Here is a 25294-nt window from a genome sequence, read left to right as displayed (position 1 = left end):
AAAACGGCGCAATATCTTCCACAACATCCCCCCACTATAGGCATCATTGAAACAAATTGACTCAATTTCTTTTCCCTACAATTTCCCCATTCTTATTGTTTTCTCTAACAGTTCTTCTTTTTTCTTCTCAAATTTTGCAAAAAATAAGTTGAATCTTGAAAAATTCCTTTTTTTAAAAAAAAAATTGCATTCTAAAAAAATGCTTTCTTTATTATTAAAAAAAATGTTGAATCCATGAAAAAAAAAAAGCCAAAGGCAGCAAGTTGATTATTCTTGTTTGTTTCAAAGAACATGAGGCCGTTTGTAAGTTTTTGTTTCTTTTTTATTTCAATGTATTTGTATGTAGGGGTCTATCAGAAATAATCTATATATAACTATTGTATGTTATACATATTAATGTTCTCCGAACCCCACTTGTAGAATTACAGGGGACTCCACTTGTAGAATTGCAGGGGATATGTTGTTTTTGTTGTTGTAGTATTTGCATGTGTTTAACATTGATTAATAGTTAAGTTCATGCAAATGTTGTTTGTCTACTCAGGATTTGAATTTGATGAGCTCGTGTTCTTACGATTGAAAATGTTTGTAGTTTTGAAATTTATGGGTTCTGAATTTAATGTTTGTATAAGAATTTAGCATTTTTCTATGTTGGGAATACTAGTTGAACCTGTTTGTAGTGGTGGAGCCAGAAATTTCTTCAAAATTTAAAGAAGTAATTTAACATCTATTATTTATACACAAAAAATAATCATAACCTTGTATATACGAGTCTCTTGCTCCTAATTGGCTCCGCCCTTGCCCGTTGGTTATATACTTGATTCGACTCCATTTGTAGTTTTTGTGTAAATCATTGATACGAATGTTCTGATTTTCTTATCATATTTTATCGTGAATTGGGGTTTACTAGTCATCAAAGAAGAAAGTCACTATCTTGATGTTGAGAGTTTTTTGAGTAATACAAAGAAGGTTTGATCTTGTAGCCTATGTTGCTCAAGACTCTCGGAAAAATGCTTCCGCAGGTATGTCTGATCCTTCAAGAATACACTACTTTTTGAAGGATCCAACACGCACCCAACATCATTTCTGAGGAGTCCGAGCAATATAGCTTGTAGCAATACATGACTTTTGGTTATGGATAAGTAAAAATCAGCTTGCTTGTTTGTTTGCAATGTTCAGTTCAATGTGCTAAATGAGACTCTTTCTTTGGTATTTTTAGGTGTCACTACTCAAAGATTCAAAATTTAGGAGGTCATGTTTCTACGCGATCTTTCCTACAGCTTCGTTTTTGTGTTTGATTCTCTTGTTAAGGAGCGACTTTACAGAAAATGATACTCAGGTACATGTCGAATTCACTTGACCTCTTCTGTAGTTTATGGAATATCCCATAGACGTTCCCCGTTTGAACATATATATCTGGTTGAAGTTGAAATAAAAATGAGTTTTTGAAGTTGAAGTTGAAAAGGAGTACTTGTTTCATTTGTGTTTGGACATGAATCACTTGAAAAAAGTTGAAGTTTTGCGAGTAAAAACTAAGTTTCTCATCTTCAAATTCTCTGTTTCAAGATGAAGTTGAAAAAATGGACAAGATAGTACCCCTCTGTTTCAATTTGTTTGTCTGGTTTTGGATATGTCTTGTGGTTTTAAACATGTCACGTGGAAAGTTGAAGTTGAAGAATTGTCAGAAACGGGAAAAAAACATGTTTTTGAAACAGACTAAAATGGAAAGTTGGTGTTTGTGTAAATTGTTGTTCTAGTGATGCACAATGTGAATGGATGATAATCATAAGAACTCTATTATGCAGAGAAGTTTGCGGGGGAAAGGAGGAAGATCATGTGAGGTTTGTTCTTTTATTCGTTAGCTTCTGAGTACCTTGATTATATTCTTCGCGTAAAATGATTTGTGTCATCCATTTTAGAGTCAATGCAGGCCTAATGGAAGTGAAACATTACCTGAAGGTATCATCGCCAAGACGTCTAACTTTGAAAGACGGCCATTATGGGGTTATCCAGAGGTTATATTCATATCCATCTTCTCCGCGTTCCTCATAAGTTTCAAATGCAGAGTTGAATTTATCTGCAAATAAAATTCCTAGACATAATGAGTTGCAGAAGGAACTTTCTTTTTGAAACGGACTAAAAAGAAAAGTAAAACAGAAGCGTATGCTACTAACATGTTTCGGTTTTTAACAGAAAAAAGAGCCTTCAAAGTACTTATTTGCTGCAGCTGTTGGGATAAAGCAAAAAGAAACAGTAAACAAGATGGTACTAAAGGTGTGTGTTCTGTTACGTTGCATATTTTTATGACATATACAGAGTTAACCATAAGTTCGTTTATTGAATTGGTTCGTAGTTTCTATCAAGTGATTTTGTGGTGATGCTTTTTCACTACGATGGTAATGTCGATGGATGGAGGACTTTTGAATGGAGTAACAGTGTAATACACATCTCAGCTTTGAATCAAACAAAATGGTACAGTTTCTATTTGCATCTCAGACGGAGTTGCTTTAGTCTAGAAACGTCTTGTGTTTGAACCAAAACTATCTTGACATTTTCCGAATGTTGTGAAAATAACAGGTGGTTTGCAAAGAGATTTTTACATCCAGATATAGTTGCTGAGTATAGTTATATCTTCCTCTGGGATGAAGACCTCGGAGTTGAAAAATTCAACCTAAACCGGTATGTGAAAGTTGGTATACTTTCCTTTAGTCTGTTCCAAAAAAAACTTCTCTTTTTTCCCTTTTTCAGCAACTCTTTCGTTCTAACTTTCCACATGACATGTTTAAGATCACGAGACTCAAAAGTCTCATTTATTTTCTTGAACTCCATGTCAAGTCAAAATCAGACAAACAAATGCAGGACCATCCCCGCCCAAGGATCTCCCGTCTTTTGGTAATGAAAAAGACACCTATCAGAGACGAAAATTCAAACTTTTTTTGTTTAGTAGTTGAAGTAACTTGACTGTAAGGAGAGTAGCTCATATACAAGAGATTAAAAGACGGAACTATAAATAAATGCAAAGCATCTAATCGACTTACTGCATTTACTGAACCCGACTTGTTTCATCCTTGTAGATACATATCTATTGTAAAAGATGAAGGTCTTGAGATTTCGCAACCAGCTCTAGATATTGGAAAATCCGAGGTGCATCATCAGATTACCGCTCGCGGGAGGAGATCACGAGTGCACAGGTTCTTATCAACAATTTTCCGTCTTAAAGCTCTTGTTTGGCCATAGATTTTGATGTTGAAACATGATTAACACATTACATTGCAGAAGGACTTATAAGGCTGGCGATACTGGCACTCGATGTGACTATACCAGTATGGCTCCTCCTTGTACAGGGTAACTTAATTTTGTTTTATGCCTTGTCGCGGATATCTTCATGGGAAATAACTAGGAATTGTTGTAGCAGTAATCTCCTTTTCTGCATTGAAAAGATCGAAACTCAATTATTTTTCGGAACTCATAAGGAGTATCTGATATTGCAGATGGATAGAAGTAATGGCTCCTGTGTTTTCCCACGCTGCCTGGCGCTGCGTCTGGTATATGATCCAGGTTTTTCCTTTTTAGAAACACTGTATTGTCGATAACAACTATATATGTCATGCTATAACTGCATTACGTATATTTAACTGTTAAAATTTGGTCGTTGAAATAAAGTTATTCCTTCTGTTTCAATTTGTTTTGCCTTACTACCCTTCTTTCGGATTCAAAAGTTTCTTTACTTTCTTAAACTCCGTGAAAAGTCAAAACTAGACATACGAATTGAGACAGAAGGAGTAATCGATATTTACCTCTTATTCCTTCTATCGTTGTTTCGCAGAATGACTTGATCCATGCTTGGGGTTTAGACATTCAGCTTGGTTACTGTGCACAGGTAGTTCTGGATATGAGACAGGGCATTTATTTTTCGTTTGTTATATCGATAGCTCGTTTGAGTTACAGTCATGAGTTGTTGATGCTCTTTTGGTTCATTTTCGTGATAGGGAGATAGAACTCGAAATATTGGAGTTGTTGATGCTGAATACATTGTTCATTACGGCCTTCCGACACTAGGAGAACCTGAAAAGAAGGTAACTACCACACAACAAAAACAATCCATAAGAATACTTAAAATGAACTTTGAAATCTGCAACAGACACATGAAAAAATGTATATACAGCTATATAATGAATCAGTCGCGTTTGGTTAATGTTCATACCTGATTGACAGTCTTTACATACACATTCGCTCCATTGAATCGACTGTTTTGAGTTCATTTCATCCATAGAGAGAAATGTTATGCAATATGCAGCAACAAAGTTTCCTCTCTATGTGTAACCTGTTATGCTTGTGCTCCACACTAACAACATTCTTGTGAGTTATATTACGAGTTCTAAATCATCGTTTCTTATTTGTCAAACAATTAATTCTCTTGTTGATGTCAATCATGCAGAAGAATTCAACAGTGGGTGGAGAAAACATCACAAGCCTTGGAAAACAAGTATGTGTTCGATAACTTTATACAGTGATCGATGATGTTTATACCGAAAAAGAGTGGATAGCTTACCTAGTACAATCCCACGAGGAGGGGGGGGGGGGGAGGGGGTCTGGGTCTGGAAGGTGGGTAGAGTGTACGCAAACCTTACTCCTACCTTGGGAAGTAGAGATGTTTTTTCTTATTGACCCTCGGCTCAAGGAAAAACATTTCAAAGATGGTCGAAACAAGAAATAGTGGAAGTGAAGAAATAATCGAAGTACAAGAAGCTACACGAATAACACTATGACTACTAATATGGAAAAATAAGCGAGACAACGCTCTACTACCTACTAACCTGCTATCCTAATATGTGTCCTCCACGACCTCTTATCGTGACCACCATGTTAGATGTGTTCACGTATGAGTTTTGATGCGTCTTTTCATCAATGCAGGCACCAACTCAACCCAATACTCCCAATTTCAGAGTGGAGGTAAACATCTACCTGTCTTTGTGTTCAGCTTTTAGTTAGCTTCAATTCCAAGCCAGTTGAGGTCGACTATATATATAGTAACATACACTTAACACTTTTTATATTCATTCAAAACGCGAAGCCATATTACTTGACTCTGGCTATGTGTGTGAGTTTCTTCAGGTGAGAAGACAATCATACAACGAGTATAAGATATTCAAAAGACGATGGAAACAAGCTGTCAACGAGGACACATGTTGGACGGATCTCTATCCAGAGTCAGAAAAGTAAAGTATTGCTCTACATGGACTTTAAGTACATCAGGTACTCGTAGAGGTGACAAAATCAACTCATTTTTTCATCGATTTCCACCTTGGTTTGATCCAAATGGCTCATTTTCCACGTATAGGTTCTTGAAAAAGGATGAAATGAACGCGAGATGCTGCAGATTCAAGAAATGGAGATAGGCAATGTTTGCACATTTAACTGCTAATTTTCGCGTTAACAGAAGGAAGGACACATCAAATCTGTGAGTTTCACAGTTTTAAAGAAGTAGATATGATGTTTAAGAAATGTAAGGTGAATGAATTATAATTTTAGAACACAAGAAAAAATGTACAGTTTCTATAAAGTTACAAATTGTGTATATATATATGGAAGTTTGACACATTATTTGAGTAATATATGTAATATTTTGAGTAAGCTTTTACCTTTTTAACAAAATTTAGCAAGTTTTCATTTTTATTTTTTATCAGTTTTATGATTATCGTAGAAATATTATATAACGAAAAGGGACAAATATATCCCTCTCAATTTTAATGTTCGTTATACTTTAAGGTCATTCATATATTATCGTTAGTTTGTATTGCTCTTGTTCTTAATTATGAAGGAATAATAGCACTTTTAGTCATTTAATTGATGGTAAATTTTAATTTTGATCCTCGTGATATTTATTACTATAACCTATAATCTTTAAATGTGCTTTTGGTCCCTTTATGGAGGAAATATGTTATATTTAAAACTATATTATTGTCAAATATCGACTAAAATAGTACAAAATTGATATAACACGTGAAAAATTAAGTGATGAAATAATTTATGAGTATGGCAAATTTGTGAGTAATTAAAAATGTCTATTTTCAAATAACTAAATTAATAATTTTAGGAATCAACAATGATTTAACCCTTATATAAATGATGAGAGAGTACCAACATTTCAAACAGAGAAGCACATGCCTATTTTGACTTCATTTTTCTATTTAATTCAATTCAATACACATATATGGTCCTCTTTTATTTTATCCTTTTGCCACTTGTTTGCTATAATATGGAAATATATTTTCTTTTTAATGTAGACTTATAGAGTAGTATTTTAGCAATGTACATTTTTTGTCCAACTTATTAAGCCTTTTTTTTTTTTGGAAATATTCGATTAATGTCATTCCAACAAAAAAAAATTAAACATTTAAGTTATTTTTACGGTGTGGTTGGTAAGGAGATTTCGGAGAATAAATTATTTTCTTAATTATGTTTTTTGACGTTTGATGAGTAAGAAAAATATATCATCCTAGAAGCAATTGATATAATCTAGGTAAATATTATAATTTTGAATTTAAACCCCACATTTTACCATAGATACCTGACCCAAAATCAAGACAATGACATCAATCTAAAACTTGACTCGAGACATCCAACCCCTACTAGAGACTTGACCCTGAGTGAAGATCCAACCCAAGATTGAACCGTAGACACGACCCCCGAATTGGGGTCAAGTTCTTTGTAGGGTCACGGTTATGTCCCATAATGCAGTAGGGATTGGATTTTTGAGTTAAGGTTGGGGTCAAGTCTAAGATCGAGGTTGGGTCACAAGTCGTGTAACAGGTAGAGGTCTAGTCTCGAGTTGCTTCTCTAGTCAAGTCAGGGTGAGTCGATCTTAAATTAGGGTTATATCAAATCTCGAGTTAGGGTGGTGGTTGGGTCTTTGGTTGAGGTTAAGGTTGGAATTCCAAGTCAAGTGGAGGTTAGGATGATAATCCCAGCAAACGGCTAGTTTTGAGTCAAAATAGGGTCTAAGGTCGAGGTAGGTCTCGAGTCAAGGTTGGAGTTGAGGTTTTAAGTTAGGAAAGTTGGGTTCGAATCTTAATTCTACGTCGAGTAGGGGTTAAGTTTAAAATCGAATTGCAAGTTATAACGACTAATTTGAATTCAAGTTGACAAAAAGAGAGATGTTTTCTATAATAATCTTCTCAATTCTCAAAATTTGAACCTATATACTTTCAAAATTATAAAAATCGCATTCATCCCACTGTACTTCTCGATGATCAAAAGAAAAAAAAATATACAATTCAATTATGCAAATCTTCTTAAATTATCCTAAGGACATGTCACATGGGTTGCTAAAAATAATTGTTTTAAACTAAAGGTCAATTAGATTCCCTACACACTCATTTATAGAGTCAAAGAGTTTTAAAAACAGCAGATTCAGAATTGGATGGCCATCACCAGTCCCCCACCCATTCACATTGTCATTTTATTTTATTTTTTATTTCTCATATCTGGTGTTTGATGCTCATATTAGGCTCCGATTAATCCAAATTCAGCCAACGTAAGGTTCATTTAAGGAGAAAGCATCCCCTAACACGATCTTTTCATATACAAAATTCGAACTCGAGATCTCTAATTAAAAATAAAGAACTTATATCCATTCCACCACAATTCTGATTGGTTCATTTAATACTCACAAGCTGCATAATTTAGGGGTCATAAAGATTCAAAGGTAAACAAACAAACTGAAAAACACATGATAATGAGGTTCAATTCTTAGCTGAAACAAAATAAAATTCCAAGATTACTTCTTGGCATTTGTCTAAATCTCAGTGAGTAGAGTTGCTCGAACTCTAGCACGTGTCGAATCCTCCAAAAGTAATACACTAATGTAGCAACATTTTTGAAGAGTCTGAACAACATAACTGATATGAAGGAAACATATATCCCGAAGAACAATCAAGATACACACAAACTGACTCGAACACCACACCATTATTTAAAAAAAAAAAAAACAAGGGGGTGGGGGGTTACATGTGCCCATGCCACCACATGCTCAATCTACCATCCATTTAATCTACTACTACTACTTTCTTTTCTTCTTGAGGAAAGATGAACTTGACACACAAGTTCAAACCAGCTATGCATCTTCAATCCAAAGCAAGTTAATATCGGCTACATGAATCCCCATTGATCATGTCGCTCATTAAAATAAAAAAAAAACAATTACTAGAAGTCCTCTATATTCTCTACCGGCGTATAATCTACGGTAACACTAAAAGACTCCCAGAAAATGTAGGACCTAAAGTAAACTATAACTTATAAATGCAATAGACATAGAATATACTACTATACAATTGAACAACACTGCAACAATGCATTATTATGGTAGCTGAGTTTAACTACCCTACCTCAACTTCTACCCACCATAATCTTTAAGTTTGTTTACATTGACAACAACCTCACTCATTCCCTTCTCTACAAGCAATAAAAGCCCATCTAATGTCTTTATTGCTTAGGATAAGTTAAAGCTCTCTCCCAAACTTTCCCTTAAACATAATAGGGACTTGTGGGGGCTGCATCATTTGTCTAAGAGTAAACCAATATCACATGAAGACACTTTCAACATCAATAATAAACAAAAATTGTCCTACTTATTAATAAATTCAGCACACCATTTTCTCATTGACTAGCTGTTATGACAACAAAAGGAAATTCGACCTTAGGTTCAGCATTTACACTAAACTTGACCTCAAACTCTAACTTTGAGTATACGCATCTAGACAGATCAACTCGTCTCCACTGTGTCTCTTGAAAATTCCAATTTACTAACTGGTAACACCTCCAAGATTTATTTGTCGCAAGACACAATGGGGATGAGTTGGAGTGTTTAGTTGTCAATCGACACCAAGTTGAGATGTCTAGATGTGTACTTCCAAAGTTGGAGTACTTACTTACTTGTTAGTTAAGGCCAAGTTTGAGTGTTTTGTTGATGTATTATAATAAATTATCCATACATTGAAATTCTAATGCTAAATAACCTTTAATGGTACAACAGTAAGCAATTAATTAATGGCCAAAACATGGAGACAATAAACATAACTACAGTGACAGTAATGAATACCTCAGTAGATATACTCACTAAGCAAACAATATTTTATAATGACAGAAACTATCAACATCAATAAAATATACTAACAAGTTTACTGAATAAACAACTTGATTAAGAGAGAGAGAAACACAATGGATATATGTATTATACTTCAATCTGAAACTAGTACTTCATCCAAGTTTTTTGCAACTTAGAAAAAGAATCACATTTTCTTCATTACTGAAAGAGTAAAAACTTAACACTACTGCTAAGGGCACAAATCCCATCATGAAGTAGCAAAAGATTACCTGGAAATAGCTGTCCTTCAAACAATTATAAACAAATCAAATCTAAGAACAGATATTCCTCTCCCCTTTCAGACTCACAGAAACACAAATCAAAGACCAAAAAAAAGATCTAATTTGACTTTTTCCTTCCCTTTCTCATTCTTTTCTTTTAAAGAAAGAGAGGTACTTTTTGATTTCTTGTGGATTTAGTAATGGCATCCAAAACAATTACAAGTTTTGGGAGTGAAAGAACAGTAACCAAAAGGCCTGTTTGGTATGTTGCAATTGATAGCATAGCAACAAGGAGTAGGCAAGCATACTGCTTTAGCCCCACCACAGCAAGTGCAAAGTGCACAAATCTGAAAACTCCCAAGCTTCCTCCTTGTGTTATTCAGCATTATCATCATTTTCTCTGCCTTCCCTGGCTCAATTAGAGGCACCATCTCAGACCCTTTTGCCTACACAAGCAAAATCTAGCTCAATATTCCATAAAAATTCAATCTTTACAGACACTATCTCAAACCCTTTTGCCTACAGAAGCAAAATATAGCTCAATATTCCATAAAAATACAATCTTTACAGACACTATCTCAGACCCTTTTGCCTACAGAAGCAAAATATAGCTCAACATTAGATAAAAAATTCAATCGTTACACACACCATTCTCAGACCCTTTTGCCTACAAAAACAAAATCTAGCTCAATATACAATAAAAATCCAATCTTTGTTGGCACAAAATCAGACCCTTTTGCCTACAGAAGCAAAATATATCTCAATATTCCATAAAAATCCAATATATAGACACCATCTCAGACCCTTTTGCCTACAGAACCAAATATAGCTCAAACACTCCATAAAATTTCAATCTTTACAGACACCATCTCAGACCCTTTTGCCTACAGAACCAAATATAGCTCAAATACTCCATAAAAATCCAATCTTTATATCAAGAACTTTAATGGGATCTATTAAGAAACACTATTAACAGATTGCAAGAGACAAAAAAAAAACTTACTTGTGAAATTGGGGCAGCATGAGTACTCATAGCTAACACAAAGAATAGAAAAGGGAAAAGAACCCCACTAACAGTACCAGACATCTTATTTTTTTCTCCTTTCTTTCTTACCAAACACAAGATAAAGATGTCTTTATGCTATATATTCTCACAATTTTTTAGGAAAAAAACAAAAAAAAATGTAACTATAAAGTTGGGTTCTTGATTTTTCAGCAAAGAGGGGTTTTTTCACATAAATAAAGTAGTTAGGAAGAACATAGATAGGAATGAACAAGTGGGAGAATGTGATTAATGGCAATGAACTGTCAAGAAAAGAGTTAAAATTAGAAGAATGGTGTTTGAAAATGGAAAAGGAAAAAAAAAGGTAAAAAGGAAAAAGAAAGAAAATTGGAGAGTTTGTAGGAAGGAAAGAAACTGAAATGAGTGGTTTGGTTGGAGTCATTGTTAACATTTTTCTAGTACTAGTATATAGTAGTAATATATAAGTGGGACCAACAATTTCGATTTCGAGTTTGAGTTCAAGTTCAAGTCTCATACAGAGTTATCTTGGTTAGAAAGTGTTTTATCTTTTAATATAAGATTTTTCAGTGTAAATTTATTACGACTTCGAGTGGAGAACCAAAGTAGTAAGTGAGACCAATAAGTTTATGTACTGTTTCGTTAACTAGAGATTTTTAATTTGAATATCGAGTAAAGTTATCATTATTAGGAAGTATTTTATCTTATAATACGAGACTTTTCGATATGAATTACGGATAAGCGGAACCAAAAGTAGTAAGTGGGAAGTCACAGGCATAGCAGTGTGACTAGGTGACTATGTGAGTGTAATTATGTGTGTCATTATTGGCCTCTCTGCCTATCTTTTTACACAATAAGTTTCTCATGACAGATAACTCATCTGTATTTGGATTAAAAAATACAAACTAAATCAAGTAATAGGTCCTTAAAAAAAAAAATTGCCCACAAATAACACTAAAGATAGAAGTGATTGTTTTTGATAAATTTTCTATTTGAGTAAGTATATCAAAAATAAACAACTCGACAATTATAGTTTATGATTTTTATCTTTTCAAAAAAGTTTCAATTAAATCAATATTAATACTTAAAATATATAAAAGTATTTAAAAGAAAGTAGAAATAATTTCTTTTCGTGAATCAATTACGCAAAATAAGATATTTCACTCAAGTGGAATAATCAAAGATCTATCGTCAAAATAAAATGGTTTTATACTAATACTAGTCTATAAATTTGTTATAATTCGAATAATATTATATGAATCGTATATGTAATTAGTTATATATCTATATATATAATCCCAAACTACATTCGATCTTTTCATATTTTTTTTATATAAATATCAAAATTTTATTTATTTTTTGAAATTCTGTTTTTAATTATTTCCCTTTATTGAATCTTCCACCGATTTTTTTTTCAGAATTTACTCCAGTATTAGGTAGCAGAACGAAACCCCATGTTACACCATCACCAATCTTGTTGTTTACCTAAGTCAGAAGAAAAAAAAAAGTTCCACTACAATAACATAATTCGGGTAATTCTACGTTGAGATATGTGTACATAACATTACCCTCGTAAAGATAGAGAGATTGTGACCATAGCGAAGAAGATTACCGCTATACTTTGGCCTAGTGTAAGAGCGCAACACGTGATGTGTGGATTAGGCGTACATCACAAGTTCAAACCCTTAATTCAGACAAAAGCTTGATATTTAAGTAGAGAAGAATAAAGGTACGTATGAGTTTGATCTATTATCTATCTATCGAGATTCGAGTTGTACCCAACCTAGCCCTTAAGGTTTCTCAAAGAACAATTATATTGAAACATAATTGGAATAACATTGCAATGAACTCATTAGTCATCAAGCTGCTGTTAGTTCAGTCTATCAGTGCTGGTTTGTATGGAAGCAATGCTACAAACTAAATCTGAAGGATAATATTTGTCTTGAGGCAAAGTTAATCTTGTCATTCTAGTGCCCGCTATCTAGATCCAGCCACGACTTCTAGAAGATCCTAAGTCTTGGTGAGCAGAGTTACTCTGTTGGTAGGAGGTAGCAGGTACTTGGTTGAGTAATCGAGGTGTGCACAAAATGAGCCATATACCACGGTTATTGTGCATGGGGGGGGGGGGGTTCATTATACCTATAAGATCTTGACTATGCAATTTTGTCACAACTGATTGATCTTCTTGTTTATCTTCCTCTATGTAGATCAACCTAATGCAGCAGATATCCTTCTCTGGAATACGATCTTGCTACTTTCTGCACTAACATGCAAATGGCAACGCGGAGGGGGGTGTAGAGCGCATCCAGAAGAATAGAATCAGTAAACTCCAAGACGTTGAACAATCTTTCAACAAGTCCATAATCTGTTGAATAATAGGTGGCGGTGATGATCACCTGGGGGTTAAGCAAGCGCCCTTAACAGTCACTCAAGATTCCAGAGCCAAAGTTGAGAGCAGTCTTTCAGTCCCTCCGCAATTTGTTGAATAAATAGGTGTTGAAGTATCGGTGGTGATGATCACCTAGGCGTATGTGTTTAGCGTCCTTTACAGGCACTCCAGAACCCACAAACGCTCCTGAAGTCATTTTCAAGATATTGGTAAAAATGAGAAGCTTGATCAAGGCAGGATGGACAATTAAAGGTCATTATTATCAAAATTGTCAACATAAAGAAAAAGGAACATTATTATAAAAAAAATAAAAATAACAAGTACTAGATAACAAAGGAGTTAAGAAGGGACTGACAAGTATATAAACTAAGGTAAGTTACAGTCCAAAAGGATGTAGTATAAACCATGAGATTGCAGAATCCCTTGAACAATCGAGTCTTTGAACGCAAATTGCAGCTAAAGCAATTAGGTCGAGGGCATGTCTGTCTGGGCATCAAGCTTTGGTGTGAGAAAGGAATGAGAGTATAAACCATGCAGTGGTAGGGAATCCCCAAACCCTCAGCATAGCAAGTGTTTGTGAAGTAAATGTATTTGTGTCTCTCTATAGAGGAGAATGTAAACTCTATTATCGAAAATTCAAGAAAACAGAATATATCGAAGTGATCTCCTCTGGTAATCCCACAAGTAAGTTTGGGGAAGGTAGAGTGTACGCAATCCTTACCCCTACACGAGGTAGATATAGAGGTTGTTTCCAAAAGACCCTCGGCTCAAGTGCAACAAATCAAAGTAGTTAAGAAAACAGAAATATGACAGACAAGAAGACAGATCAATTCATATGGAAAGCAATACAGGGCGTCCAGAAAAAGAACAGTAACAACAAAGAAAATAATGCGGTAACTCAAAAGATAAAAGGCGACACATGGTAATAGCTATCAAAAGCAATAGTCAGTTATAGTAATACTCAGGAGGAGAACGTGGAGCATCTACGTAGAATCTTCCATTCCTTTACTTCTGCTAATCATAGAATAAATGACTAGAATTACTAATGTTCCTTCCATTTAAACAAGAGCACTGTATCCTAATCCAACAGATTTGGCTCTATAGATCTTACAAAGAAGAGCATGCTTCTACAATCATCATGTTTTTTCAAACTCTCACAAAATGATCCATGCATATTTGCACTTCAAATACGGAGGGATTGACATAGCAAAGGAGGCTAAACAAAAGCTATCAAAGGGATGTGCCCAGCCTCAGAATATCCTTCTTTCATATCCAAGACTAGCCCTATTTCCACAACAACATACCCGATGTAATCCCACATGTAGGTTTGGGGAGGGTAGAGTGTACGCAAACCTTAATTCTACCTTGGGAGGTAGAGTCAGTTTTCAATAGAATAACCTTATTTTTTAATAGGGGCAATTCAAGCATTAACTACTACCTCAGACCTGAGGACTTTATTTCGCTATTGTACCTGCAGTCCACTTGACAACTTCCACTCCAAATAAGAAATTTACTTAAGAATTCAAAATGACATAGAGGTAATACCAAATCTACACATTCATCTTTATGATTCATGTTTTTGAAAATCTGCTCCATGTCTACCATAACAACAACATACCCCGTGTAATCCCACAAGTGCAGTCTGGGCAGGTAGAGTGTACACAGACCTTACTCTTACCTTGGGAAGTAGAGAGGCTGTATCTGATAAACCCTCGGGAAACTGCCTATACATTCTAATTATTGCTGTGAACACATCAGGTTTTTTTCATGGTTCTCACTGAAAACAAAGTCTTATCATTGCGACAGAGGAGAGCAACAAACACAACTCTGAACTTTTAAGTAGATTCACTTCGTTTGTATTAGAGACACAATTTAAAGGCTCCTCGTAACAAAATAGCAGGTAGTTCGTCAGGTGTAACTCCCTAAGCTACTATTTATCTTATTCGATTATTGATAGCTAACAGCTCTACGGTTGTCTCTTCTTAGAAGATTCAAGTTATCAGCTGGGAGTCAATAAGTCCATTTATCACCAACTCACAAAACCGTTTTTTTTTTGGTCAAGACAGATATGTATTTCTACTTTGGATTGAATATCCTTTGCTTCAGTGCCAAATTGCAAGGTTCACCACTTCAACTTCATCAACTCATGGTACATCTCACTTAAGTTAAAAATTTACATGTTTCAGTCACCAGAGAGCATTAGCTTCCTATTAATTAGTTGAGCACAGTATGGTAAATGTCTTGCTGCAACCAAAAAAGTAATGACTTCCTATTTGCATAAATTGTCATTCCAGTATCACATACCTACCCATAACAAATTCTTCTGAGACGATCTTGTTGCCACAAACATGTGCCACCTAGGGATGCAGTTATCCAGGGATGATATCCACCATCTCTCAAGGCCTTCTTGGATGACGATTGTGGTAATCCTGTAGCCTACAACATAAATCTACTGAACATATATCATGTGAAATACAAACTAGTTCTTGAGTTTTGTTTAAGAAAGAAAGAGAAATGGTGTAATTACACAAGTAGAGCTACCTTCAAGGCAAATATCCTTATTCTTGATTTTAAAAACAATTACGATCTTACTAACAAATTCCATTCTAGTTTTGAGAAAAACAGATATACATGGCAATCATTGGAAACGCTAAATTACACCATTAATAAGGGGGAAAATTAAGGTAAAAGAAAAATAAGTTAAGAGGTTACATCTCCCTTTCCATTAATAACTGCCATCCTGATGGATTGTGCTGCTCCATAAACATGTCCCTTTCTGTTCACTGTACAATTTCTACAGAAAATTCACAGGGGACTGTTAAGTAAACTTCTTTAAGATGGATAAATCCCTACATACCGTGTTTTCTTCAGTGAGCATCTAATGAATCCAGTTTACCAGATAATAATGCACTGAACAGACGAAGAAAGATCCATTTATTTGACATCAATTCTGTTTGTGATCACCACAAGTTACCTCATACAAAACCTGCAAGGACTATCTATATATGCCAAAAATAAAGAGAAAACTAGAGCAAAATTTAGTTGATGGACAGATAACTAAAACCATGAGATACCCTTAAAACTCTGGTGGTTGATAATAACTATAAGCAAAGCAAGGCATTGACATATGTCTAGAACAATTGCAAGGTACAAGAGTTCTTCCTCAAAAAAAAAGAACAAAAAAAAACTGCAAGGTACAAGAGTAGGCATTTAGATTATTACAACCTTCTCTGATATTAACAAAAGCTGGATGCTGTAGAGGAAATCAATGGTCATACAGGAGACTAGGGGGTTAATTTAATTCACAAAGAGAAATATAGGGGCTGATGGCTGTTGAATAATTAACAGTTGGATTCACCAATTTGTGCCAACATCGGCAGATTTATACATTGCTCCAAAGTGAAAGTACAGATATGTCAACTTTGTCGACTGAAATGCATTTTCAGAAGAATAAATTGAGATTTTTACTGGATTCTGTACATCTCCACCGATGGAAAAGAATTTACAGGCAACTGTTATTGATTCTCAAAAAGATAGAAAATGATGATGCTGGCTAGTAATTGGTGGATAAATATCACCCCTCCCTGTCAATGTTATTATCACCAGACGGCATCTTTCTCGTTTCTGAGAGTGACAGTCGCCTGGGCTTTGTTGAAACTGCTTCAACAAGCCCTTCTGAAGTCATGTTCAGTGCACTGGTTCCTGATGATGAACCCAATAAACGCTGAACTGTAGGAGCATCAGTAGCTGATGATGCTGCAATACTATAAGTGAAAACCGTCATTGGGTGATCAAACTTGCAACTTGGGCCAAATTTGCAGATCCCATATCTGGAATAGAAAATACACAGTGGTTCTCCCTGCAAAACAAATCCAACAAAAGAAACCAAAAGAAAAGAAATTTTTCAGCTCGCCAAGTTTCCACATTACCAAAAAGGTTTTTGGAGGGAAAAGCAGGAAAAGATAACCAGTCTTTACTCTTTAGACCATTTCTACTTATTTTTTTCCCTACATCTCTACTTCTCTTCCTTCATTTTTCTCCCAAATATGTTCCAGGACTGCAGCAGTCATGCAGATTATGAAAAATCTCGACAATTACACAACTCCTTCACCTAACATGATACACCTAAGTTCAGTAAGGTGGTGTAGGATTATAAATCTTTTGAATTTGAATTTGAAGGAATCAGTAGTTTTGTGAGTGTCAAAGAATAGTTTTTTTGCTCTTCTATTTCCTTTTTGTTTTCTGTAGATGAAATATTTGGTTAGAAACAATAGATTCTTCGGCCAGAAAAGCATACTAAGAGTTCGAAGAAGTAAAGGATTTATATGCCACAATTGATGGTATGACACCTTCTAATCCCCAGAACTTATTACATAGATATTTGTTTCTTCATTGATAATATCCTCAAGCCCGACGAAATTTTTTCAGTACTCGCGAGAGTACGAAACAATGAGTAGCTTAGCCAAAACAAGTCTTAACATGGATTCCAACAAATCTACAGGTCCCTACCGATTTGAAGTCCTAACCTAATCAACAAAAGTTTTTCTTTTCTTCTTTATTTTTTGAAGAACACTTTTTTCACATGGACTACAAGTCTATCTTCCAAGAAGAAAATAATGAAGACACCATTCTCTTTGAACCCATGAAACCTGTAATGTCAACTTATCAACTAGGGCACTTTGTTCGCAGTGGGAACGAAAAATACAATAACAGAATTGGGAGAGAACCAACTTCCCAGATTTAATTATCAGGCACATCAAGCATGAGAAACAAAAACACTAACACTGACACAAGTAGTATGGAAGCTTTAAACAGCAAACTCATCACTAGACTGATGCCAAAACGAACTAGCAAATAACAAAAAGTTCTACTCACAGGGCGTAAAGGAAGTCCAATGGGACTTAGCAGACAATCAGGAGGAGGAATAAGCCTTTCCCTTGGATGATGGAATCTACAAACAGCACCAAACTTGCAGTCTCCGGTCTTCATGTAAAACTGGCATTCAGGCTGTCCAGGTCGTTCAGGGAAGACATTCTCCTCTTGCAATGCATAGTACCCCATAGGACCAGAAGCTTGACGATATGGGGAAGTGACTGCTTGAGATCCCATGGCCACTGGATCACTGGATCGTGAAGTTCCATAGACCTGGTTATTTCCAGCTGTCTGTCCCTGGCCCTCAGGAGAAGAAACTGAGCCCATCTGACCCTGAAAAAGATATTACCTATATGTAAATTGAGTTTGTTTGCACGTAAAAGAAAACCTCAAAATAGATATGCAACAGCTCATAAGCTAGTTCAATACAAAAGTATTCAAAACACTTGAGCATAAATGATTACATTATCTTGCGGAAATACTGTCTTATAAAGGGAAAAGAGTTTAAGTGCATTTATGAATGCTCCTACTAGGGACTAAGGTCAAGTTCAAACTCAGCCAGATACCATGTTCTTACAAATTCGTTCTGAACATATTTCCATCTGGATATCAGCCTTAATAAGAACTTAATACCATATGACTACAAGAATGGTCTACTGTTTTATCTCTAAGAACTATAAAGGAGTGAAAGGCTCCTTGAAACTAGTTCACAAACTTTTCACGCCTATTTCACAATTGAGGGAATAATATCTTACTATCCCACAGAAAATTATTCACTCAAATAGCATAGGAAGAAGGAGACTTCAGTATCAAGTAATGTTGGCATCCTCGAAGAGCAACAGACGAGAACTACATCTTGGGAGTAGATACCAAGAATTAGTGGAATTGGTTTTCTATGTGTTAATGTGATGATTCTCAAATATATTCAAGTTGAGAACAGAACCTTCAAATTTAGAAAGGAATCTCCGCATACACAAGCTGGGAGGGAAAAGGATAGAATTCTTTTAATCATCCGTCAATAAAAGTACATATTCTAGAAAAGTTTTAATAATCCACAAATATGTATACAGGAAAGAGATTATAAAATCATAGACAAAAACAGTTTGACTTAAACTCAATTCAAGACTAGACATTCTTGATCAACAAGCAAATGTGGAACCCAAATAAGAATTATCTGGATGAAGCAAATTCTGGTTTCGAGAATAACAACCAAGTACAAAGTTAACTCATACCTAACAAACAATTGCAATTAGCAAGGTATCATATGGAAGCTTACACTGTATGCAAATCCTGGAACTGATACTACTCCCTGAGGTACTATCAATGGAGTGTAACCTGAAGGACCTTGCCAGCGTGCCCCAGGGATAAAAGAACCTCTAGACAAGGGGTAGGACAGCTGACCAGGAGTTGTTGCAGAAGGAACGGGAGGATAAACAGGAGAACCACGTAAGGAGACCATCATGTTAGAAGGTTGGGGATGGTGAAATTTACAGGTACTTCCAAACTTGCACTGTCCAGTTCTCATGTAATAAGCACATTCAGACTCATTCTGCAGGTAGAAAAAAGGGCATTATGCATAACCACAGAGCACAAACATGTCTCAAGGAAGAAGTCTCGGTCAACCATTTCACAATAATAACACACCCTAGCAAATCCAATGAAGCAATGCATGTATTTATGAATTTCAAACAAAATGACAAGGCAATAAATTCACTAATTAGTTTTCTCTTCTATGTTAAACATAAGAATGGCTCCCTTCAATCATTATAATTGATCATATATAACTTTTACCAGCAAGCACGTGGAATAACAGAAATTGCAATTGCCCTGTTAAAAAAAATGGCAACCGAAAAGAAAAATGCAGGTGAAGATCCATTGAAGTCATTGTGAACACAGACCTTTTTGCATACATTAGAAAATAGATCTATAAAATTCAACAAATAGTTCTGGTAATGAAGTCAAACCGGGCGAAGTGGATAGCCCATGACATTTAGGGTAACTCTTCCAGCAATCCCAGCCTTGTCTTTAGGATGGTGAAATTTGCAAGTGGCTCCAAATTTGCAAGTTCCCGTTTTCAAGAAGTACTGCAAAATTGCTAAAATCTTTCAGTCCGTGAGCTAAATAGGTTTAAGGGAATTAGCAGAGACAAATGAAAAGCTACCACAGGAAAGCTCACGCAGAGTACGACATGAAGAGTCAAATAGATCGAACTTAAGAAAGAAGATTATATTAAATATTAAATACCTGAGGTCTAACTCTAAAAATAGTCATTGATGGTTAATAAGCATTCAAAACGAGAGAACTTTTAAACCATTAAAAAGCATCATAAATAAACACTCCATATAGAAAAGTCTCTTCTATTTAATGAACATTTTGACAAATAAACCAAACCAAAAATCCAGAACCATCTATCACTTGTTCACTGAAGACTTTGCAACAAAGATGTGCTTATACAATATTATATCTATATGAGTTGTGTTAACAATCTCATCTAAAAGTTTAAGCGGTCAGTGAGGAAACAATTATGTTTATTTTTTTTTATGGCTAAGATAGGCCCCTCATACATGGCCTCATTCTTTTTCCTTTTCTTTGGGTCAGACACGCAAAATATTTTGTTGATAGGTGGAGTTAATACCAAAAGGATCTCTGGTTGCTGTGATTGTGATACCATGTTAAATTGAGTGAACCGCCTCACTCAATAGCCTATGTTGTTAGATGAAGAACATTTTTGTTTATTCATTCTATGTATAAAACAAAGTTGTACTTTTACTTGAATGTTGGAGATTAAAGTCGCTGCATAGAAGGAGTATGTAATATTCATTTATCCAACCCAAGATCTTAAAAAGTAAAACAGACAGTAGTACAGAATCTAGCAATAATATTCAAAGAAAATCACACAGTGAGGTAACATTCCTTTTTAAGCACCAAACACTGGTCTTGGGATAACTAAATTTATTAACCAACAATTAACCTTAATCCAGCAAGTTAGCATTGGCGATATGAATCCTCACTAACATAGTTGCTTCAATTAAATTCAGAACTAAATTTATCAACCAGAAAATTAAAAGATTACAAGGAGAACGTTTCCAGTATTTAGCAAATGATATATACAGAAAGCAGCATAGATTTATCAAACCAAATATTTAATAACCAAATAAGAAATAATTCATTCTCTACCATGGATTAAAATTTAATTATTGAGTATGGGAGAATCAACTTTAGTTGCAGAGTTCATTTGTACTCTTTCATTTCCAAATCATTTAGAAAACCAGTTTATTTCCAGGATTTACTGTGCGCAGAAACAGGCCAAATTTACGAGTTATATATTTTAGCTTTTCCATGCTTTGATAAGAGATTGGTACTTCGTTTTTCCGTGAATCTTTATTTAAAACCTCTTTGTGTAAATCCAGCCCCAACTAATTTAGGATTTGGGCTATTTGTTGTTGCTCCATTTCTATAAATAGATGCTAATACACTGCTAGTCATTTTCCCGCATGTTCAGCCAAAAAAAAGACATGGACTGAACACATACCTGGCATTCGGGTTGTCCTATTCTTTCTGGATACTCTCCCTTCATCCTTGCAGTGGCGATGGCCTACATCAAACACTTTGCATATCATCAATTATACAAATCAAAGAATATGCTAGAATTTAATACATATATCTCTGTTCATGTAAACTCAAATTCAGTGACAACTATTAAAGTTATAAGTTCTAACAGGAAGACATCATAAGCATTATACATCTAGTAATTATCATGAAGAAATAGGATCCCAACTGAAAATGGGAGACCGGGCTTCAAATCCCAACTGAGACAAACAGTTAGGTGATTTCTTTCCAATTGCCTAAGCCTTGGTAGGTAGAGTTACCCGATACATGTTCTAGTCGGAGGTAGCAAGCACCCTCCGCAAACTGGACTGGATACCACCATTATCACCAATAAAAGAAAAAGATCCCAACTGAATATCTCATATTGCAGTGCACAGAGATGCTTGTTGCAGTACGTACAAGGAAGCTTATGTCTAGTTTAAATAAAAAATGTAAACTAAGGAACGAGGATTCAAAACCTATGACAGATTTTTCACACCCTGCTTAAAAATGGAATGCAGGTTCGTCCTTTGATACTTTTTCCTTGTGATACAAGGAAAGGGAGCACCTTCTCCGACCTGCCCACTTTGCAAGTGCTGCATAAATGTGCTTACAAACAATGTGACCTTGTCATTAAACGTTTTTAGTGAGGGAAACAGAGTCACAGGACAGAATTGTATGTCAGTTCAGCAAAGCAAAGTCTCGGAAGCTCATCGATTAACAGTTACTCAAGTTCCAGTAAAAAGAAAAAATGAGTAGTTATATATAAGGGCTCTATATATAGGGACTTGCGATCCTAATTCATGAAATTATAAACTGTGACCAAATCATAGAAATATTTTGTACATTAACCAAGATAAGTAGAAAAAATCAACAACACCAAACAATAAAATCATTCAAGTTTGCATAACTTCTAGGAAGTTTTCTCAAATTCATCTTCCCCTAATATTAGAATTCAGTGCCTTACCAGCTTCCTATTAGGAGGATGGTTGAACCGGCAAGTTGATCCAAACCTACAGAGACCAGTTCTGATATAGTAGGAACAATCTGGTTCACCTTCACGGACAGGATAATGTCCCGACTCAATTGAATCCCTTGATCTCAAATTCATTTGCCACAAAGTGTCTGAGAAACCGAGGGAGCAATAAGTACTATTATTGATAATTGGGGCAGCTTAAATGATACTAGTATTAATATCAGTTCCATAAACTTCTTCCAAATGCTCTCAGTTTTGGACCTTGACAACTTATTTTACCAGTATTTAATCCAGTGTTATCAAACAAAAAATATCAAGGTCCATTGGGGCTTTAAGTGCAAAACGCAAATAAAGCATAGGTTTAATGAAGGAAGTTACAAATGGAGAAAAAAATACAAATATGTATGTATAGTCCAATACTAACAATTAAGAGCATGAATATCAAATATACGGAAAAAGAAATTGAAAAAAATTACGACAAAGTGAAATCTCAATTGTTTAGTATTATCGCCTATTTAGGATTATGCTTATTGGAAAGAAATTTTTGGTCTTAGAACCTTAATGACAATACTGAAGCACCCATTAAGAGAGGCGAAGCGCCCAACATGTTTTGCGCCTCACTTCAGTGCTTAAGCATGTCATTGACAATACTGATTTAATCTAGAAAAAAGAAACTTAAGTGCTCCAACATAAGCTTTTCCATAACATCACATTTTTAAAAGTTAGAAGTTTCTCCTATTGAGAGCCAATTTGTGCATTTGCTTATACAATATTCCTTAACAATAAATGTACAATAAAGTTGATGAGTACAACCATAAGTACTTCAGGTTCATTTCATCATCACCATAAGGCATAAGTTATAGTACTAATTAGTAATCACGTTGTACAATAGTTATCAAGAAATTAGAAAAGCACCCAACTTGATCATCAAAGCATCTCTCCCTATTTACGAATTCCACAAGAACTCTTCTTTCTGTTAACCATATCAGACAATTAAAACACCTTATTGTCACCCTTCAAAACTTGCAAAAGGGATCAAAAGTGTACGCTACAATTAATTGAAGGTTCATATATGCTTAGCCTGATATCACAGCTACTAAAATCAAAATCATCAACAACTGAGGAACCAAATGTGCTATTGACCCAATATCCACATATCAATGGAAGCAACCAAGAAAAAAGAAAGAGGAGAAAATAATAAGGATGAAATGCACTACCATTATATGAAAGTAGACAGCTAGAGAGACACTTCCGTTTTGATCAATATTAGTGAAAAATAATATATACTTTTTAATCAAAAGGGAAAAAGAATTGCAAAATATATTAAGAGCAAAAAGGACAATAATATCACATATGCACTCTGACATGCTCAGAGTAATAAAGTATTACTACCATATACAGCAAAGCTTGAGCAAAGATGAAACTTTTTCCCAACAAAAATAAAACTCAATAAAAAAATTCAATCTTTTATCTTCTTCCCTTGTTTAATTAGCAACAAAAAGCCAAAAAAGAAAAAACTGCAAGTCAAATGACAAAGGGTGCAAGCCACCATCCAAAGTAACGGTTCGACACAACCCAATAACTTTAACTCAAATCTCGTATTTATGTTAAGAAATTAATTAATTCGAAACCCAATAATCAAAATAAAACACAGTTCACAACCCATAAACTAAAAATTCATGCTTTTTTTACATTTTACACCGCAATTCGAGCTATGAAAACAACCTCTTGCATAATCCGGCCCTTTCCCCGGACAAGAACACATAGCAAGACCTTAGTGCACCAGACACCAATTATACTTTTAGCTACAGTGATGATCCTCAACCCATAAAAAAAAAACAAGAAAAAAAGCAAGATAAAAACAGTACCTTGGTCGAGAGACGGTGACAAAGAGGAAGGTCCTTCAGTCACAGACAAGGAAATTCCGGCATCAAAATCCATGATGATTATGGTTAAGAAGCAAAATAGAAGTATTCTTCTTCTACTACTACTACTACTTCCATTAACAACAACCCATCACCGGAATTTCCATTAATTCCGACCAACTTTTTCACTGATTCCAAAAAACACAAGAAAAAGAAAAAAAAAACACCCCCCTTGTGTTTGATGAAATGCAGCAAAGAAAAAAAAAACTGAAAACAGAGAGATTGAAGAGAAAAAAGAAAAGGGTATTGTGTGAGAAAGTAAAAGAGGGGAAAAACCAGAGACTAAGAGAAAGAGAAGGAGAAGGAAAAGGAGGTGTTTTTTCCTCTCCACACAAAAAACCAAAAGAGAAGAGAAAAGAGAAGAAAATAGCAAAAAGAGAGTGAATATGAACCAATCAAACATTTGAGAAGAGAAAAATATACAACAACCAATCAATTTTTTACACAACTATTTTTTGCTTTTTGACAAAGTGTTGGCCGCTCCGTCTCGATTTATATGGCATAGTTTGAATTTCGAGAATTCAACTTCTTTATTTTAGTGATTTCGTTCGGAGATATTCCCTTATTTTTTTGGATATGTTTGTGTTACTCTAGCTTTTTTAGTTCTTTAGTTTGATTTTCGAGAGTTCAACTACTTTATTTTAGTTATTTCATTCAGAGATACTTTCTTATTTTTTCCGATATGTTTGTGTTACTCTACTTTTTTAGTTGGCTAGTTTGAATTTCGAGAGTTCAACTTTTTTATTTTAGCTATCTATCTAGAGATCTTGTTTTTCAATATGTTTGTCATACTTTACTTTTTAGTTCATGAGTTTGAATTTCGATAGTTCAAACTTCTTTATTTTAGTTATCCATTTGAAGATATTCTCTTGTTTGTGTTACTCTTACTCTTCTTCTTCTTTTTTGTAGTTTGAATTTTGAGATTTCATCTTCTTTATTTTGGTTGTCTATTCAGATATCTCGATTTTTAATATGTTTCTCATACTTTACTTTTTTGTTAATTTGAATTTTGAGGGTTCGGCTTCATTTAGCTATCCATTTGGAGGTCTCGTTTTTCAATATGCTTGTCATATTTTATTTATTAGTTTGTTAGTTTAAATTTTGAGAGTTCAATTTCTTTATTTTAGTAATTCATTTGAAGATATATCTCTTTTTTTTTT

The 25294-nt window shown here is 34.8% G+C and overlaps 3 protein-coding genes and 1 long non-coding RNA gene across 6 annotated transcripts; 1 reads left to right on the top strand and 3 right to left on the bottom strand.

Annotated features, from left to right (window-relative positions):
* The first annotated feature begins 165 nt into the window (after positions 1–165).
* On the top strand, positions 166–5631 carry LOC101258517 (uncharacterized). Of its 2 annotated transcripts, none has more exons than XM_019211115.3 (16): positions 166–303; positions 1217–1336; positions 1803–1838; positions 1917–2012; positions 2191–2271; positions 2351–2469; positions 2575–2676; positions 3072–3188; positions 3274–3342; positions 3489–3555; positions 3824–3877; positions 3987–4073; positions 4436–4483; positions 4912–4950; positions 5113–5253; positions 5339–5631. In XM_019211115.3, exons 1-15 carry the CDS (start codon positions 292–294, stop codon positions 5218–5220), a joined length of 1155 nt encoding a protein of 384 aa, XP_019066660.1. In that variant the 5' UTR covers positions 166–291; the 3' UTR covers positions 5221–5253; positions 5339–5631. The 2 variants fall into 2 exon arrangements, with proteins under 2 accessions (XP_019066660.1, XP_019066661.1); XM_019211116.3 differs by having other exon boundaries at positions 283–303; positions 1928–2012.
* A 3565-nt stretch (positions 5632–9196) lies between these two features.
* LOC101256442 (uncharacterized) lies at positions 9197–11316 on the bottom strand. Its single transcript, XM_004250049.5, has 2 exons — positions 10367–11316; positions 9197–9809 (listed from the first exon to the last, which is right to left on the bottom strand). The coding sequence occupies exons 1-2, from the start codon at positions 10448–10450 to the stop codon at positions 9558–9560; spliced, it is 336 nt and encodes a 111-aa protein (XP_004250097.1). The 5' UTR covers positions 10451–11316; the 3' UTR covers positions 9197–9557.
* An 864-nt stretch (positions 11317–12180) lies between these two features.
* Positions 12181–12959, bottom strand: LOC138339546 (uncharacterized). The gene is made up of 2 exons (XR_011212377.1): positions 12781–12959; positions 12181–12642 (listed from the first exon to the last, which is right to left on the bottom strand). It is a non-coding gene; the product is annotated as an uncharacterized lncRNA (long non-coding RNA).
* Positions 12960–16090: 3131 nt separating this feature from the next.
* Positions 16091–24568, bottom strand: LOC101255551 (zinc finger CCCH domain-containing protein ZFN-like). Of its 2 annotated transcripts, XM_004250046.5 has the most exons (7): positions 24078–24568; positions 22201–22358; positions 21178–21240; positions 19610–19729; positions 18922–19194; positions 17649–17978; positions 16091–16632 (listed from the first exon to the last, which is right to left on the bottom strand). In XM_004250046.5, the coding sequence occupies exons 1-7, from the start codon at positions 24148–24150 to the stop codon at positions 16348–16350; spliced, it is 1302 nt and encodes a 433-aa protein (XP_004250094.1). In that variant the 5' UTR covers positions 24151–24568; the 3' UTR covers positions 16091–16347. The 2 variants fall into 2 exon arrangements, with proteins under 2 accessions (XP_004250094.1, XP_019066595.1); XM_019211050.3 differs by lacking the exon at positions 24078–24568 and having other exon boundaries at positions 21178–21252; positions 22201–22340.
* Between the last annotated feature and the right edge of the window lie 726 nt (positions 24569–25294).

The sequence above is a fragment of the Solanum lycopersicum genome, chromosome 11 (assembly GCF_036512215.1).
Source record: "Solanum lycopersicum chromosome 11, SLM_r2.1".
Classification (NCBI taxonomy): Eukaryota; Viridiplantae; Streptophyta; class Magnoliopsida; order Solanales; family Solanaceae; genus Solanum; species Solanum lycopersicum.
The sequence above is the reverse complement of the archived record's forward strand: the minus strand, read 5'-3'. Positions and strand labels throughout refer to the sequence as shown.